At 47.9% G+C, this 17,264-nt stretch overlaps 1 protein-coding gene across 1 annotated transcript; it reads right to left on the bottom strand.

Moving 5' to 3' along the window:
• Nucleotides 1-16,337: 16,337 nt before the first annotated feature.
• Nucleotides 16,338-16,940, bottom strand: LOC140907086 (uncharacterized). Its single transcript, XM_073332272.1, has one exon. The coding sequence runs from the start codon at nucleotides 16,938-16,940 to the stop codon at nucleotides 16,338-16,340; it is 603 nt and encodes a 200-aa protein (XP_073188373.1).
• Nucleotides 16,941-17,264: the final 324 nt, after the last annotated feature.

Genomic DNA, 17,264 nt, shown 5'->3' with positions numbered 1-17,264 from the left:
TGCTGGCAAGAATACTGTGGGAGACCGTGTCAAAAGCTTTGCTAAAGTCAAGGAACAATACATCCACTGCTTTCCCTTCATCCACAGAGCCAGTTATCTCGTCATAGAAGGCAATTAGATTAGTCAGGCATGACTTGCCCTTGGTGAATCCATGCTGACTGTTCCTGATCACTTTCCTCTCTAAGTGCTTCAGAATTGATTCCTTGAGGACCTGCTCCATAATTTTTCCAGGAACTGAGGTGAGGCTGACTGGCCTGTAGTTCCCAGGATCCTCCTTCTTCCCTTTTTTAAAGATGGGCACTACATTAGCCTTTTTGCAGTCATCTGGGACCTCCCCCGATCCCCATGAGTTTTGAAACATAATGGCCAATGGCTCTGCAATCACATCCGCCAATTCCTTTAGCATTCTCGGATGCATCGCATCCAGCCCCATGGACTTGTGCTCGTCCAGCTTTTCTAAATAGTCCTTAACCACTTCTTTCTCCACAAAGGGCTGGTCACCTCCTTCCCATGCTATGCTGCCCAGTGCAGTAGTCTGGGAGCTGACCTTGTTCGTGAAGACAGAGGCAAAAAAAGCATTGAGTACATTAGCTTTCTCCACATCCTCTGTCACGAGGTTGCCTCCCTCATTCAGTAAGGGGCCCACACTTTCCTTGACTTTCTTGTTGTTGTTAACATACTTGAAGAAACCCTTCTTGTTACTCTTAACATCTCTTGCTAGCTGCAACTCAAGGTGTGATTTGGCCTTCCTGATTTCACTCCTGCAAGCCCGAGCAATATTTTTATACTCATCCCTGGTCATTTGTCCAATCTTCCACTTCTTGTAAGCTTCTTTTTTGTATTTAAGAGCAGCAAGGATTTCACTGTTAAGCCAAGCTGGTCGCCTGCCATATTTACTATTCTTTCTACACATCGGGATGGTTTGTTCCTGTAACCTCAATAAGGATTCTTGAAAATACAGCCAGCTCTCCTGGACTCCTTTCCCCCTCATGTTATTCTCCCAGGGGATCTTGCCCATCAGTTCCCTGAGGGAGACAAGGTCTGCTTTTCTGAAGTCCAGGGTCTGTATTCTGCTGCTCTCCTTTCTTCCTTGTGTTAGGATCCTGAACTCGACCATTTCATGGTCACTGCCTCCCAGGTTCCCATCCACTTTTGCTTCCCCTACTAATTCTTCCCAGTTTGTGAGCAGCAGGTCAAGAAGAGCTCTGCCCCTAGTTGGTTCCTCCAGCACTTGCACCTAGAAATTGTCCCCTACGCTTTCCAAAAACTTCCTGGATTGCCTGTGCACCGCTGTATTGCTCTCCCAGCAGATATCAGGGTGATTGAAGTCTCCCATGAGAACCAGGGCCTGCGATCTAGTAAGTTCTGCGAGTTGCCGGAAGAAAGCCTCGTCCACCTCATCCCCCTGGTCTGGTGGTCTATAGCAGACTCCCACCATGACATCATCCTTGTTGCTCACACTTCTAAACTTAATCCAAAGACTCTCAGGTTTTTCTGCAGTTTCATACTTGAGCTCTGAGCAGTCATACTGCTCCCTTACATACAATGCAACTCCCCCACCTTTTCTGCCCTTCCTGTCCTTCCTGAACAGCTTATATCCATCCATGACAGTACTCCAGTCATGTGAGTTATCCCACCAAGTCTCTGTTATTCCAATCACATCATAATTCCTTGACTGTGCCAGGACTTCCAGTTCTCCCTGCTTGTTTCCCAGGCTTTGTGCATTTGTATATAGGCACTTGAAGTAACCTGCTGATCGCCCCTCATTCTCAGTATGAGGCAGGAGCCCTCCCCTCTCACATGCTTCTTCTCATGCCTCCTCCCGGTATCCCACTTGCCCACTTACCTCAGGGCTTTGGTCTCCTTCCCCCGGTGAACCTAGTTTAAATCCCTCCTCTCTAGGTTAGCCAGCCTCCTTGCAAAGATGTTCTTCCCTCTCTTCGTTAGGTGGAGCCCGTCTCTGCCTAGCACTCCTTCTTGGAACACCATCCCATGGTCAAAGAATCCAAAGCCTTCTCTCCAACACCACCTGCATAGCCATTCGTTGACTTCCACGATTTGACAGTCTCTACCCAGGCCTTTTCCTTCCACGGGGAGGATGTTGGAGGTCTGGGACGATTCCCAGTGGCTGCGAAACTTTCACATGCGTAAAGGCACTTTCATGGAACTTTGTGACTTGCTTTCCCCTGCCCTGAAGCGCATGAATACGAAGATGAGAGCAGCCCTCACAGTTGAGAAGCGAGTGGCAATAGCCCTGTGGAAGCTTGCAACACCAGACAGCTACCGGTCAGTCAGAAATCAGTTTGGAGTGGGCAAACTGCAGAAAAACCTGAGTGTCTCTGGATTAAGTTTAGAAGTGTGTGCAACAAGAGTGATGTAGTGGTGGGAGTCTGCTATAGACCACCGGACCAGGGGGATGAGGTAGATGAGGCTTTCTTCCGGCAGCTCACGGAAGCTACTAGATCGCATGCCCTGATTCTCATGGGTGACTTTAATTTTCCTGATATCTGTTGGGAGAGCAATACAGCGGTGCATAGACAATCCAGGAAGTTTTTGGAAAGCGTAAGGGACAATTTCCTGGCGCAAGTGCTAGAGGAGCCAACTAGGGGGGGCGCTTTTCTTGACCTGCTGCTCACAAACCGGGTAGAATTAGTGGGGGAAGCAAAAGTGGATGGGAATCTGGGAGGCAGTGACCATGAGTTGGTTGAGTTCAGGATCCTGAAGCAGGGAAGAAAGGTAAGCAGCAGGATACGGACCCTGGACTTCAGGAAAGCAGACTTCGACTCCCTCAAGGAACGGATGGCCAGGATCCCCTGGGGGACTAACTTGAAGGGGAAAGGAGTCCAGGAGAGCTATCTGTATTTCAAGGAATCCCTGTTGAGGTTACAGGGACAAACCATCCCAATGAGTCGAAAGAATAGTAAATATGGCAGGCGACCAGCTTGGCTTAATGGTGAAATCCTAGCGGATCTTAAACATAAAAAAGAAGCTTACAAGAAGTGGAAGGTTGGACATATGACCAGGGAAGAGTATAAAAATATTGCTCGGGCAAGTAGGAATGATACCAGGAGGGCCAAATCGCACCTGGAGCGGCAGCTAGCAAGAGATGTTAAGAGTAACAAGAAGGGTTTCTTCAGGTATGTTGGCAACAAGAAGAAAGCCAAGGAATGTGTGGGCCCCTTACTGAATGAGGGAGGCAACCTAGTGACAGAGGATGTGGAGAAAGCTAATGTACTCAATGCTTTTTTTGCCTCTGTTTTCACTAACAAGGTCAGCTCCCAGACTGCTGCGCTGGGCATCACAAAATGGGGAAGAGATGGCCAGCCCTCTGTGGAGATAGGGGTGGTTAGGGACTATTTAGAAAAGCTGGACGTGCACAAGTCCATGGGGCCGGATGAGTTGCATCCGAGAGTGCTGAAGGAATTGGCGGCTGTGATTGCAGAGCCATTGGCCATTATCTTTGAAAACTCGTGGCGAACCGGGGAAGTCCCGGATGACTGGAAAAAGGCTAATGTAGTGCCAATCTTTAAAAAAGGGAAGAAGGAGGATCCTGGGAACTACAGGCCAGTCAGCCTCACCTCAGTCCCTGGAAAAATCATGGAGCAGGTCCTCAAAGAATCAATCCTGAAGCACTTGCATGAGAGGAAAGTGATCAGGAACAGCCAGCATGGATTCACCAAGGGAAGGTCATGCCTGACTAATCTAATCGCCTTTTATGATGAGATTACTGGTTCTGTGGATGAAGGGAAACCGGTGGATGTATTGTTTCTTGACTTTAGCAAAGCTTTTGACACGGTCTCCCACAGTATTCTTGTCAGCAAGTTAACGAAGTATGGGCTGGATGAATGCACTATAAGGTGGGTAGACAGCTGGCTAGATTGTCGGGCTCAACGGGTAGTGATCAATGGCTCCATGTCTAGTTGGCAGCTGGTATCAAGTGGAGTGCCCCAAGGGTCGGTCCTGGGGCCGGTTTTGTTCAATATCTTCATAAATGATCTGGAGGATGGTGTGGATTGCACTCTCAGCAAATTTGCGGATGATACTAAACTGGGAGGAGTGGTAGATACGCTGGAGGGCAGGGATAGGATACAGAAGGACCTAGACAAATTGGAGGATTGGGCCAAAAGAAATCTGATGAGGTTCAATAAGGATAAGTGCAGGGTCCTGCACTTAGGATGGAAGAACCCAATGCACAGCTACAGACTAGGGACCGAATGGCTAGGCAGCAGTTCTGCAGAAAAGGACCTAGGGGTGACAGTGGACGAGAAGCTGGATATGAGTCAGCAGTGTGCCCTTGTTGCCAAGAAGGCCAATGGCATTTTGGGATGTATAAGTAGGGGCATAGCGAGCAGATCGAGGGACGTGATCGTCCCCCTCTATTCGACATTGGTGAGGCCTCATCTGGAGTACTGTGTCCAGTTTTGGGCCCCACACTTCAAGAAGGATGTGGATAAATTGGAGAGAGTCCAGCGAAGGGCAACAAAAATGATTAGGGGTCTGGAACACATGAGTTATGAGGAGAGGCTGTGGGAGCTGGGATTGTTTAGCCTGCAGAAGAGAAGAATGAGGGGGGATTTGATAGCTGCTTTGAACTACCTGAAAGGGGGTTCCAAAGAGGATGGCTCTAGACTGTTCTCAATGGTAGCAGATGACAGTACGAGGAGTAATGGTCTCAAGTTGCAGTGGGGGAGGTTTAGATTGGATATTAGGAAAAACTTTTTCACTAAGAGGGTGGTGAAACACTGGAATGTGTTACCTAGGGAGGTGGTAGAATCTCCTTCCTCAGAGGTTTTTAAGGTCAGGCTTGACAAAGCCCTGGCTGGGATGATTTAACTGGGAATTGGTCCTGCTTTGAGCAGGGGGTTGGACTAGATGACCTTCTGGGGTCCCTTCCAACCCTGATATTCTATGATTCTATGATTCTATGAAATCTACTGGGGGGGCGACTGTGATGCAAGTAGCCAACACAATCAAAGATCTGCTGATATGAAGGGTAGTGACCCTGGGAAATGTGCAGGTCATAGTGGATGGCTTTGCTGCAATGGGATTCCCATAGACGGAACCCATATCCCTATCTTGGCACCGGAGCACCAAGCTGGCGAGTACATAAACCGCAAGGGGTACTTTTCAATGGTGCAGCAAGCACTGGTGGATCACAGGGGACATTTCACCAACATCAACGTGGGATGGCTGGGAAAGGTACATGATGCTCGCATCTTCAGGAACTCTGGTCTGTTTCAAAAGCTTCCGGAAGAGACTTTATTCCCAGACCAGAAAATAACCGTTTGAGATGTTGAAATGCCTATAGTTATCCTTGGAGACCCAGCTTACCCCTTAATGCCATGGCTCATGAAGCCATACACAGGCAGCCTGGACAGTAATCGGGAGCTGTTCAACTACAGGCCGAGCAAGTGCAGAATGGTGCTCGAATGTGCATTGGGATATTTAAAAGCGCGCTGGCGCAGTTTACTGACTCGGTTAGAGCTCAGTGAAACCAATATTCCCACTGTTATTACTGCTTCCTGTGCGCGCCACAATATCTGTGAGAGTAAGGGGGAGACATTTATGGTGGGGTGGGAGGTTGAGGCAATGCGCAACCACACACCAGGGCGGTTAGAAGAGCACAGGAGGGTGCAGTGTGCATCAGAGAAGCTTTGAAAACCACTTTCATGACTGGCCAGGCTACGGTGCGAAAGTTCTGTTTGTTTCTCCTCGATGAAACTCGCCACCCCTTGGTTCACTCTACTTCCCTGTAAGCTAACAACCCTACCACCCTCCCCTCCTCTGTTTGATCACCACTTGCAGAGGCAATAAAGTAATTGTTGTTTCACATTCATGCATTCTTTATTAATTCATCAGACAAATAGGGGGATAACTGCCAAGGTAGCCCGGGAGGGGTGGTGGAGGAGAGAAGCCCCGGGAGAGGTGGTGGAGGAGGGAAGGACAAGGCCACACAGCACTTTAAAAGTTTAAAACTTTAAAACTTATTGAATGCCAGCCTTCTGTTGCTTGGGCAATTCTCTGGGATGGAGTGGCTGGGTGGCCGGAGGCCCCCCACCGTGTTCTTGGGCGTCTGGGTGAGGAGGCTGTGGAACTTGGGGAGGAGGGCGGTTGGTTACACAGGGGCTGTAGCGGCGGTCTGTGCTTCTGCTGCCTTTCCTGCAGCTCAACCATACGCTGGAGCATATTAGTTTGATCCTCCAGCAGCCTCAGCATTGAATCCTGCCTCCTCTCATCATGCTGCTACCGCCTTTCAGCTTCAGCCCTCTCTTCAGCCCGCTACTTACTCTCTTCAGCCCGCCACCTCTCCTCTTGGTCATTTTGTGCTTTCCTGCATTCTGACATTGTCTGCCTCCACGCATTCATCTGTGCTCTGTCAGTGCGGGAGGACAGCATGAGCTCAGAGAACATTTCATCGTGAGTGCATTTTTTTCACATTCTGATCTTCACTAGCCTCTGGGAAGGAGAAGATCCTGTGATCCTTGAAACACATGCAGCTGGTGGAGAAAAAAAAAGGGACAATGTTATTTAAAAAGACACATTTTATAGAACAATGGGTACACTCTTTCACGGTAAACCTTGCTGTAAGCATTACATACATAGCACATGTGCTTTCATTCCAAGGTCGCATTTTGTCTCCTCCCTCCCCGTGGCTAACAGCGGGGAACATTTCTGTTCAGCCACAGGCAAACAGCCCAGCAGGAATGGGCACCTCTGAATGTCCCCTTAAGAAAAGCACCCTATTTCCACCAGGTGACCACCAATGATATCACTCTCCTGAGGATAACACAGAGAGATAAAGAACGGATGTTGTTTGAACGCCAGCAAACATACACTGCAATGCTTTCTTCTACAATGATTCCCGAGTACATGCTCCTGGCCTGGAGTGGTAAAGTGTCCTACCATGGTGGACGGAATAAGGCTGCCCTCCCCAGAAACCTTTTGCAAAGGCTTTGGGAGTACGTCCAGGAGAGCCGCGAATGCCAGGGCAAATTAATCATTAAATATGCTTGCTTTTAAACCATGTATACTATTTTAAAAGGCACACGTAGCAGAGGTTCCTTCTCCACCTGGCGGGTCCGGGAGGGAGTCTTGGGTGGGTTCAGGGGTACTGGCTCCAGGTCCAGGGTGAGAAACAGTTTCTGGCTGTCGGGAACACTGGTTTCTCCGCTTGCTTGCTGTGAGCTATCTGCAACTTCATCATCTTCCTCGTCCCCAAAACCTGCTTCCGTGTTGCCTCCATCTCCATTGAAGGAGTCAAACAACACGGCTGAACCCCCTAAAATGGCATGCCACTCATCATAGAAGTGGCATGTTTGGGCCTCTGACCGGGAGTGGCCGTTTTCCTCTCTGGTTTTCTGGTAGGCTTGCCTCAGCTCCTTAAGTTTCACACGGCACTACTTTGGGTCCCTGTTACAGCTTCTGTCCTTCATGCCCTGGGAGATTTTGATAAATGTTTTGGCATTTCAAAAACTGGAACGGAGTTATGATAGCACGGATTCCTCTCCCTATACAGCGATCAGATCCCATACCTCCCGTTCGGTCCATGTTGGAGCTCTTTTGCAATTCTTGGACTCCATCATGGTCACCACTGCTGATGAGCTCTGCACTCACCTGCAACTTGCCACGCTGGCCAAACAGGAAATTGAAATTCAAAAGTTCGCGAGCCTTTTCCTGTCTACCTGTCCAGTGCATCTGAGTTGGGAGTGCTGTCCAGAGCGGTCACAATGGAACACTCTGGTATAGCTCCCGGAGGCCAATACCATCTAATTGCGTCCACAGTACCCCAAATTCGACCTGGCAAGGCCGATTTCAGCACTAATCCTCTTGTCGGGGGTGGAGTAAGGAAATCTATTTTAAGAGCCCTTTAAGTAAAAAAAAAGGGCTTCGTCGTATGGATGGGTGCAGGGTTAAATTGATTTAACGCTGCTAAATTTGACTTCAACTCTGAGTGAATACCAGGGCTAAGTGTGAACTATGATCAACCACTGAGAATTTTGCAATGCACCTTAACTCCCTTTATTTGTAGTTGTTGTCTCCGTGGTGGGTATTAACTCTGGAGCAGAATTAAATTCTTTTGTATCAAAATTTGTGCCAGCTTAATTGTATATTGAGATTTTTATTCCTACACTGCACATGAACAAGCTTGAAATGTACACACTTGTAATTCCTTTGGACCTTTATTATCTTCATGTATAAACAAGGCAATGTTGAAGAGATACACTACTCTGTACCTCTTTTCACAAACCTGGAAGAATTAATTACCATTGCATTACTGTGACCCATTAGAGAGATGTGATTTGAAGGAGAGAAAAAGTAGCGCACACAGTGCACTTGGTGACTTCATTGCCGTGGGTGCTATGACTTAGAACAAGGTTTTTAAGCTTCAATTCCGCACTCTTGGAACAGGACAGACTTGTAATTCCTGTGGAGAAGTATTATCCTCAGGTATAAAGAAGCCACAGTTACAGTGAATCACAGTATGAGCCAGTTTTTTATCCATCGGTGATCTTCCTGAAAACACCATCCTGGCCACTATGGATGTAGAAGCCCTCGACACCAACATTCCACACAAAGATGGACTACGAGCCGTCAGGAACAGTATCCCCGATAATGTCACGACATGACATTATGGCTATGTCATGACAATGTGGCTAAACTTTGTGACTTTGTCCTCACCCATAACTATTTCACATTTGGGGACAATGTATACCTTCAGATCAGCGGCACTGCCATGGGTACCCCATGGCCCCACAGTATGCCAACATTTTTATGGCTTGAGGAATTCCACCAGGATTTCAACAATTTCCGTCTCACTATCAACCTCAGCCTGGACCAGTCCACACAAGAGATCCACTTCCTGGACACTACAGTGCTAATAAACAATGGTCACATAAACACCACTCTATACCAGAAACCTACTGACCGCTATTCCTACCTACATGCCTCTAGCTTTCACCTAGACCACACCACATGATCCATTGTCTACAGCCAAGCTCTACGATACAACCGCACTTGATCCAACCCCTCAGACAGAGACAAACGCCTAGAAGATCTCGATCAAGCATTCTTACAACTATAATACCCACCTGCTGAAGTGAAGAAACAGACTGACAGAGCCAGAAGAGTACCCAGAAGTCACCTACTACAGGACAGGCCCAACAAAGAAAATAACAGAACGCCACTAGCCATCACCTTCAGCCCCCGACTAAAACCTCTCCAATGCATCATCAAGGCTCTACAACCTATCCTGAAGGATGACTCATCACTCTCACAGGTCTTGGGAGACAGGCCAGTCCTTGCTTACAGACAGCCCCCCAACCTGAAGGAAATACTCACCAGCAACCACACACCAGACAACAGAACCACTAACCCAGGAACCTATCCTTACAACAAAGTCCGTTGCCAACTGTGTCCACATATCTATTCAGGGGACGCCATCATAGGGCCTAATCACATCAGCCACACTATCAGAGGCTCGTTCACCTGCACATCCACCAATGTGATATATGCCATCATGTGCCAGCAATGCCCCTCTGCCATGTACATTGGTCAAACTGGACAGTCTCTACGTAAAAGAATAAATGGACACAAATCAGACATCAAGAATTATAACATTCAAAAACCAGTCAGAGAACACTTCAATCTCTCTGGTCACTCAATTAGAGACCTAAAACTGACAATTCTTCACCAAAAAAACCTTCAAAAACAGACTCCAACGAGAGACTGCTGAATTGGAATTCATTTGCAAACTGGATACAATTAATTGGCTTGAATAGAGACTGGGAGTGGATGGGTCATTACACAAAGTAAAACTATTTCCCCCACCCCCACCCCCACCATTCCTCAGACGTTCTTGTCAACTGCTGGAAATGTCCCACCTTGATTATCACTACAAAAGGTTTTCTGATAGCGGCCCAGTCCAGTGGCTATCAGCTGCAACGAGCCGTGTGTTAGGCAGTGCCCTGACTCCGAAGTGGTGATCAGATCCTCACTGGTTCTTGTGACCCTCCCAGGACCAATTCTCTGCAATTTCTCTCAGCAGAGCCAAGTAGGACCATAGGAGCCCCTGTGGTCAGAACCGGTTTCGGGGGCTCATTTGCTTTTGGAGGGATTTTGTTATTGGAAAATGAAGGTGCTCTCTTGGGGTAAATCAGCTCGGTTGCATCACCTTCAAAGAGGTTGAGGACCTTGAAATCAAAGCAAGACACTTCTGCCCTCTTCCCTGGATATGGTACCCACCCTTCGGGATATCATTTACACTTTGAACAACATTCTGGATCAGGTAGGAATGTTTTCTGCAACATGCCCCATGGCTGATCAGACTTTATGTCAAATCTCATCCCACAGCCATCTCCTCCTTCACCAAGAATGTATCATTTTCCTCTCTCCTGGGTTTCCTGCTGGGCTGCTGGGCTCACTCACTTTCCTGCTGGGCTCACTCAGCTGCATTGTCTGAAGTCAAGACTTAACTCAAAACCTTTCTGTAAAAGAGCACTGCTTCCTTCCACTCTAAGCCATCCCTCCCCTTGGCCTATGAGCAAATCTGCTCTAGGCAGCCCTTTGAGACAGCATTGGTGACCCAAGTGGAGGTCCAATCTTTTACTCACCATAGAGTAAGATTCACCCTGGGCAGAGGACCATCACAAAGGCCCATGCTCCACTTACGTCCCTGCTAAGACTGAGTTTGAAAGTTTAAAATAGGACTAATATGATTCTATGATTGTAACTTCTGCTCACTGTTTGGCATTCATTATACTTGTCCATATTGTAACTCAAACTCCATTTTAACTTGTCCCAAACTCCCCTGGGGAGATCCCAATGCTGCAGGTCAGCCCGAATGACAAGGTGGGGCAGGCCAATGAAGGAGTCAGAAGCCCGGGGTCCCGTCCTCTGTGTGAGCTGGAGCTCCCTGAGCGGGAGGCCAAGCTAAGGAGAGAGCAGCAGCCAGAGCCAGGGTGGAACAAGTAATTAAAAATGGGGGCAGACAGACTTGGTTGTCAGACTCTACAACTGCACTAAAAAAGTAAGAGAACTGTGTGAGAAATACACCACTTTGGCGCTAGGGAGAGGATACAGCCCTTCATGAAACCATGGAAATGTAGTCTTGCTACTCTGTTTTCTATCCCTTTTTCTTTTCTTTTTTCTTTTTTTTCTTTTTTTGACAATTTTTGACTCCTCTTTGCTTCAAATTCAAATATCTACTACCACATACTGTTGGTCTTCTGGTTTAATTGCTCTTCCATTCTGTGACCGATTGGACCGCGCCGCTCCCGCCCCTTGTCCAGGATGCCACCCCATGTACTGGGGTTTCACTGAGTCTCTCCTGCTCCACCAGCCTGGGGTCCCTTGCCCTGTTTTGTTGACTAGGCTCTGCGGCCTCTTGCAGCACACACACACAAGGAGGGCCACACCCAGCTGCGGACACAGACCGAAGTCAGCTCTGAGTGAGAGGACTCACCCAGCACTCTCATACACACTCCTTATGGGAGATAAACCCCAAATCATATTGTCTTGAACTGCACAGAAAGTTCTGCACACGAAAGCTCAGAAAAATTCATCCTCTCCCTCAATGTAGAGAGAATTGTGCATAGCTTCTTACCCTCTCCCCTCCACCCCCAAATAGGAATTGTTCAAATTGGGCTCTGTTATAAACAAGAAATACGTTTATTAACTACAAAAGGTAAATTTTAAATGCTTTTAAGGGATAGAAAACAGATTAAAGCAGATTACCTCAGTAAATAAACAAAAACCTTTTCAATGATAGCTTACATAAATTATATCTGAGTTATGCCATATTCATATCATAACCATATATCTATGAAGACTATGGGGTGTAACGTCACACCTCTCCCCTTCGACTACTGCCAAAGGTTTGGTCACTGACCAATGCGGAGGCGGTGTGCCTAAAATCCATTTTTGGCTTTGCTTATACTACCTCCAGTGTTATCCATAGGTGCTTTTGCAGAGTTCTGGGTTTCTGTTCCCAGGATGTCTGAAAAGATTTTGGTGTATTTTCGCCATTGAAAACATCCTGTTAAAACATTGTTAACATCATGCAGATATCAATATCCTTTAAAGTGTAGGTATTTAGCCACCAATGCCATGAGGCGATGTGCCTCAGTTTCCCCTTCCACACACCAGTCTAGATTGGTTATGCTTTCTCTGCTATGCCAAGCTCTAAGCCTGTTTACGGGTACTAGCTGAGAAGCAGTGTTCTTATAGGACTTCCTTGTTACCTCTCCTAATCTGTACCAAAGAGTCTTCCAAAAATCATGCATGTCACATATTTTTAAAGTATTTACCACCAGGATCAAATTCCTTACCTTAACCCACAGTGTGTGTAGTAAGAGACATAACATTACCAGCAAATTCGTAACACGGAGGCGCTTCCAAGTATGATTATCATACCATGCCTTCTGTTGAAACAGATCCGTTTGTTCAGCATTTATTGTATTCCTCATCTCCTCAGTAAAAGTACGTCATTGGGGGTTTGGCAAGGAAAGGGCATATGGGGACCTTGTATGTCACTGGCCCACCTCCTGGGGTGTTGCATTTCCTCGAATCCACCCCCAGGGCCTGCAGAACCTATCAACCACTGCCAGGGCTGGATTCTTCTGTCACTCCAGGACTTTGAAAATTGCAACTGGAGAAGTGCCCGGTGCTGCCGTCCTGGGATTCCTTTGAGTTGCCCGCCCCCAACACTCAGTGTTTGATGCTTAGCTGTGGGGAGGGGTTTACCTGCCCAGGAAATGGCTGTCTCCTCCCCTTTGTCAGAGGGTTCATTAGCATGTTCACTGACAGGGGAAGGCTTGGAAGAACCCCTAACCCCCACCTTAAAGGGACAGAGTTAGTTTTCACAAGTACAACAGGAAAAACATTTTGCAATAATGGGACCTGGCTTGGGGGACCCTCGGTCACCTCTCTCCATTCCCCAGAGGCCAGTTGTCTGGCTGCTCCCACAGGGAGGTCAATTACACAGTTCCCCCTAAAAACCTGAGCCACAGGTGGGGTCCCTGGGATTACAGATGCAGATCCAGCAAATTTCTCCTGGGCAAGCCTTCCTCTGTAATTAGTGAGGAGACATTCCTGTAGACACCCGCCCCCACATCCGATGTTTACTTCTTCCTCTGACCCCCTGCCACCCTCGGGGGCACACACCCCTGTGCTCTCTCGAGAGGAATCTGCCCCCTGTTCAGTTATGGGCTCACAGCTAACAGCCAGAACAGACCCTTTACTGGGAAGCATTGCACCCTCCTCCCTCTCTGAACTGGGTTTGCCTCCAGTTTACAGAGCCCATGCAATCCACACCCACCGCAGCGGTCCCCGAGACTCACCACTTTTCTCTGGGCTTCCCTGTAGGACAGGGGCTCTCAAACTTTTTTACTGATGACCCCTTTCAAATAGCAAGCCTCTGAGTGCGACCCCTACCCCCTTATAAATTAAAAACACTTTTTATATATTAACACTATTATAAATGCTGGAAGCAAAGTGGGGTTTGGGGTGGAGGCTGGCAGCTCGTGACCCCACCATGTAATAACCTAGCGACTCCCTGAGGGGTCTGGACCCCCAGTTTGAGAACCCCTGCTCTAGGACACCTTTTTCTGTGCATTTTAGAGTGAGTTCTGCTCCTTGCTTAACTGCAACATCCTGGCAGCCAGCAACCTGGACAAACTTCCTTCTGTCTGGCAAAACATTCCCATCCCCTGAGGGCACAGCCATGGGACAGGAGCTGGTTCTACCCTCCCCACTCCTGGTAGCAAACTGCCCTGCACGGCTGGAGAGGAATTAAAGAGACACTCTCCCATTTCCTCAGCAGTTTCTGTAGCTTTGGTCCTTCCCACTTGGGCTTCAGCACAAGATTCCTCCTCACTGCTGACAGACCCCGGGACAGACGTACCCACACACAAAAAAGTCATTCCCAGAAGAATTCAGCATATTTATTCCCTTCTTTCATATTCTAATTATTGAATATGTGTCTATGCGCAGACCCTCCAGCTGCCATGTGTGTGGGACCCAGAAGCTGTGGACACGGACCGGGGGCTGCTCTGAGGCCCCTCAGCCCTGGCAGACAGAAGAACCCAGGCTCCCCAGCCTGGATCCAGCTTCGGTTTGGCCAGGGAGACAGTACCTCGGGGACAGAAGAGGGATTGGAATGGGCCCCCGGAAGGAGCAGGGCCTCGTGCCACACCCACACGCTTAGGAAGAATCTGTCGCCCCTGGTCTACCGTTAACATTGCGTTAACTAACTGATCTGGTGGCCACTTTTCCTTTCCTTACAAAAACCTGGGTCACTGTCTGCAAAGACTCACACAGACTCTTACCACGAACCATGTGATTGGTCTTCTTGAAATCAAAGGAAAAACTTACATTCTTAAAGTGAAAATCTGTCTAAGTCTTTGCAGGAAAAAGAAAAGGAGTACTTGTGGCACCTTAGAGACTAACCAATTTATTTGAGCATGAGCTTTCGTGAGCTACAGCTCACTTCATCAGATGTTTACCGTGGAAACTGCAGCAGACTTTATATACACACAGAAATCATGAAACAATACCTCCTCCCACCCCACTGTCCTGCTGGTAATAGCTTATCTAAAGTGATCAACAGGTGGGCCATTTCCAGCACAAATCCAGGTTTTCTCACCCTCCACCCCCCCACACAAATTCACTCTCCTGCTGGTGCTAGCCCATCCAAAGTGACAACTCTTAACATAATCAAGTCGGGCTATTTCCTGCATAGATCAAGGTTTTCTCACATCCCCCCGCCCCCATACACACACAAACTCACTCTCCTGCTGGTAATAGCTCATCTAAACTGACCATTCTCCAGGTTTAAATCCAAGTTAAACCAGAGCATCTGGGGGGGGGGGTAGGAAAAAACAAGAGGAAACAGGCTACCTTGCATAATGACTTAGCCACTCCCAGTCTCTATTTAAGCCTAAATTAATAGTATCCAATTTGCAAATGAATTCCAATTCAGCAGTTTCTCGCTGGAGTCTGGATTTGAAGTTTTTTTGTTTTAAGATAGCGACCTTCATGTCTGTGATTGCGTGACCAGAGAGATTGAAGTGTTCTCCGACTGGTTTATGAATGTTATAATTCTTGACATCTGATTTGTGTCCATTTATTCTTTTACGTAGAGACTGTCCAGTTTGACCAATGTACATGGCAGAGGGGCATTGCTGGCACATGATGGCATAGATCACATTGGTGGATGTGCAGGTGAACGAGCCTCTGATAGTGTGGCTGATGTTATTAGGCCCTGTGATGGTGTCCCCTGAATAGATATGTGGGCACAATTGGCAACGGGCTTTGTTGCAAGGATAAGTTCCTGGGTTAGTGGTTCTGTTGTGTATGTGGTTGTCACGGCTGTTCCTCTGAAACCTGTCATTTTGCAGGAAAAGACGCTTTGCTAAAACAGCTAATGCAAGGAGGAACTCCACCCTGGTACTCAGGGCCTGCAGAATGCTATCAACCACTCCCAGGGCTGGATTCTCCTGTCACCTCAGGGCTTTGAAAATTGCAACTGGAGAAGTGCCCAGTGCTGCCGTCTCTCCCAAAGGGAGGAATTTCATCCAACATGATTTTTTAGGAAGGAGGGAGAAACAAGGAGAACCAGAAGACTGATATTATGATGCAGCAGAGATTTTAATGCAAAAGAAATTGGCAGTACACAGTTACAGGGAGAAATACTACAGAGCAGAAAGAATGTATTTCCAGTATTTCAAGAAGGGCTGCGTCCGATCACCTGCCTCAGTGGGATGTATTTCAGACAAGATGTTGTGTTTGCTTTGTTTCAGCTGCAGAGGTTGACAAACAAGTCCCCACTGTAACAATTTTAAGTGCCTTGTTTTACGCTATTGGGTGAAAAATGAGCCAAAGCAAAACAGAAGCAGAGGACTACGCAGCTTCTCCATTATACATGGGCCGTAGCAAAGGTCAAAGTGAGGCATTAAAGGTACATATGGATAAGAAGGATAGAACATGTGGACTTAAAGTGATAATAACCATAAATGATGCCTATCTTCAGGCCCCTTTTTCCTTCACACTGCGGGGTCAGTGTCAACAGCCTGCGTGTAATTCAGAATGAGTCCTCATGTGAATAAGAGAATCAGCACATGGCTGGGGAAGCCTTGGCAGAAAGAGTCCTAAAGCATAACATTAGAAATGCAGCATGGCTATCAGACCAAGGTGCTGAGCACACACAGCTCCCACTGACTTCAAATGGAGCCATGTTTGCTCAGTACTTTGGAAGGCCATGCCCAAAAGATCAGGGGTGAATCTGTATCTTGCTGTTCATTTCCTGGTTCTTCCTCCTTCTGTGGAGGTTCCTGCTGGGTTTAACATGGCCCACAATATCCACCAAGATACCTACGGCCATATCCCCCGTATCCCCTTAATCCCCCATAACCATAAAGGCCCGGGTAACCGCAGTATCCCCCATGGCCCAATAATCCCCCGTAACCGTAAAGGCCCGGGTAACCGCAGTATCCCCCATGGCCCAATAATCCCCCGTAACCGTAAAGGCCCGGGTAACCGCAGTATCCCCCATGGCCCAATAATCCCCCGTAACCGTAAAGGCCCGGGTAACCGCAGTATCCCCCATGGCCCAATAATCCCCTGTAACCGTAAAGGCCCCCGTAGGCACCATATCTCCCTAAACCATACAACCCTCCATAACGGCCTCCGTAGCCATACAATCCCCCCAAACCGAATGAGCCTCCCAAACCAGCTCCGACCACAGGTGCGCCTACGGCTGCCACTTCGCTCTGCTGAGGGAAATTGCTCAGAATTGGTCCTGGGAGGGTCACGACAACTGGGGAGGGTCTGATCACCACTTCGGAGTCAGGGCACTGCCTAACGCATGGCTCATTCCAGCTGCCAGTGAGTGGACTGGGTCGGGCCACCCCGCATTCTGGATAGCAGAGGCTGGAGAAAGTCATCTTTCTGGGATGGAGGTAAACCTGAAACACACAACCAGGGTTAGAGTAAAGAGACGGTACAAGTGCCGGTGGAAGAAAGGCTTCAAAGCTTGGTTAGAATTGTTGTGAGGTCAGCATGGGTCCTGAGTCAGAGAGGAGAAGTGGATTTAATCTCTTTGTGTGTGGTCATGTATTTGTTCCTATTTTCTCTTTCTACGCCTCTTGTCCACTGGCACTAAACTTCCCTCCCAACTGGCTCCTTTGAGACCCTCTCAATGATTTTCTCTGTAAAACACTGGCTAGAATAAATGCAACTATTTCTATACTGGACACCTGGGATTTTGG

The sequence above is a fragment of the Lepidochelys kempii genome, chromosome 1 (assembly GCF_965140265.1).
Source record: "Lepidochelys kempii isolate rLepKem1 chromosome 1, rLepKem1.hap2, whole genome shotgun sequence".
Classification (NCBI taxonomy): Eukaryota; Metazoa; Chordata; order Testudines; family Cheloniidae; genus Lepidochelys; species Lepidochelys kempii.
Note: the sequence above shows the minus strand (reverse complement) of the source record. Positions and strands in the feature narration are given on the sequence as shown.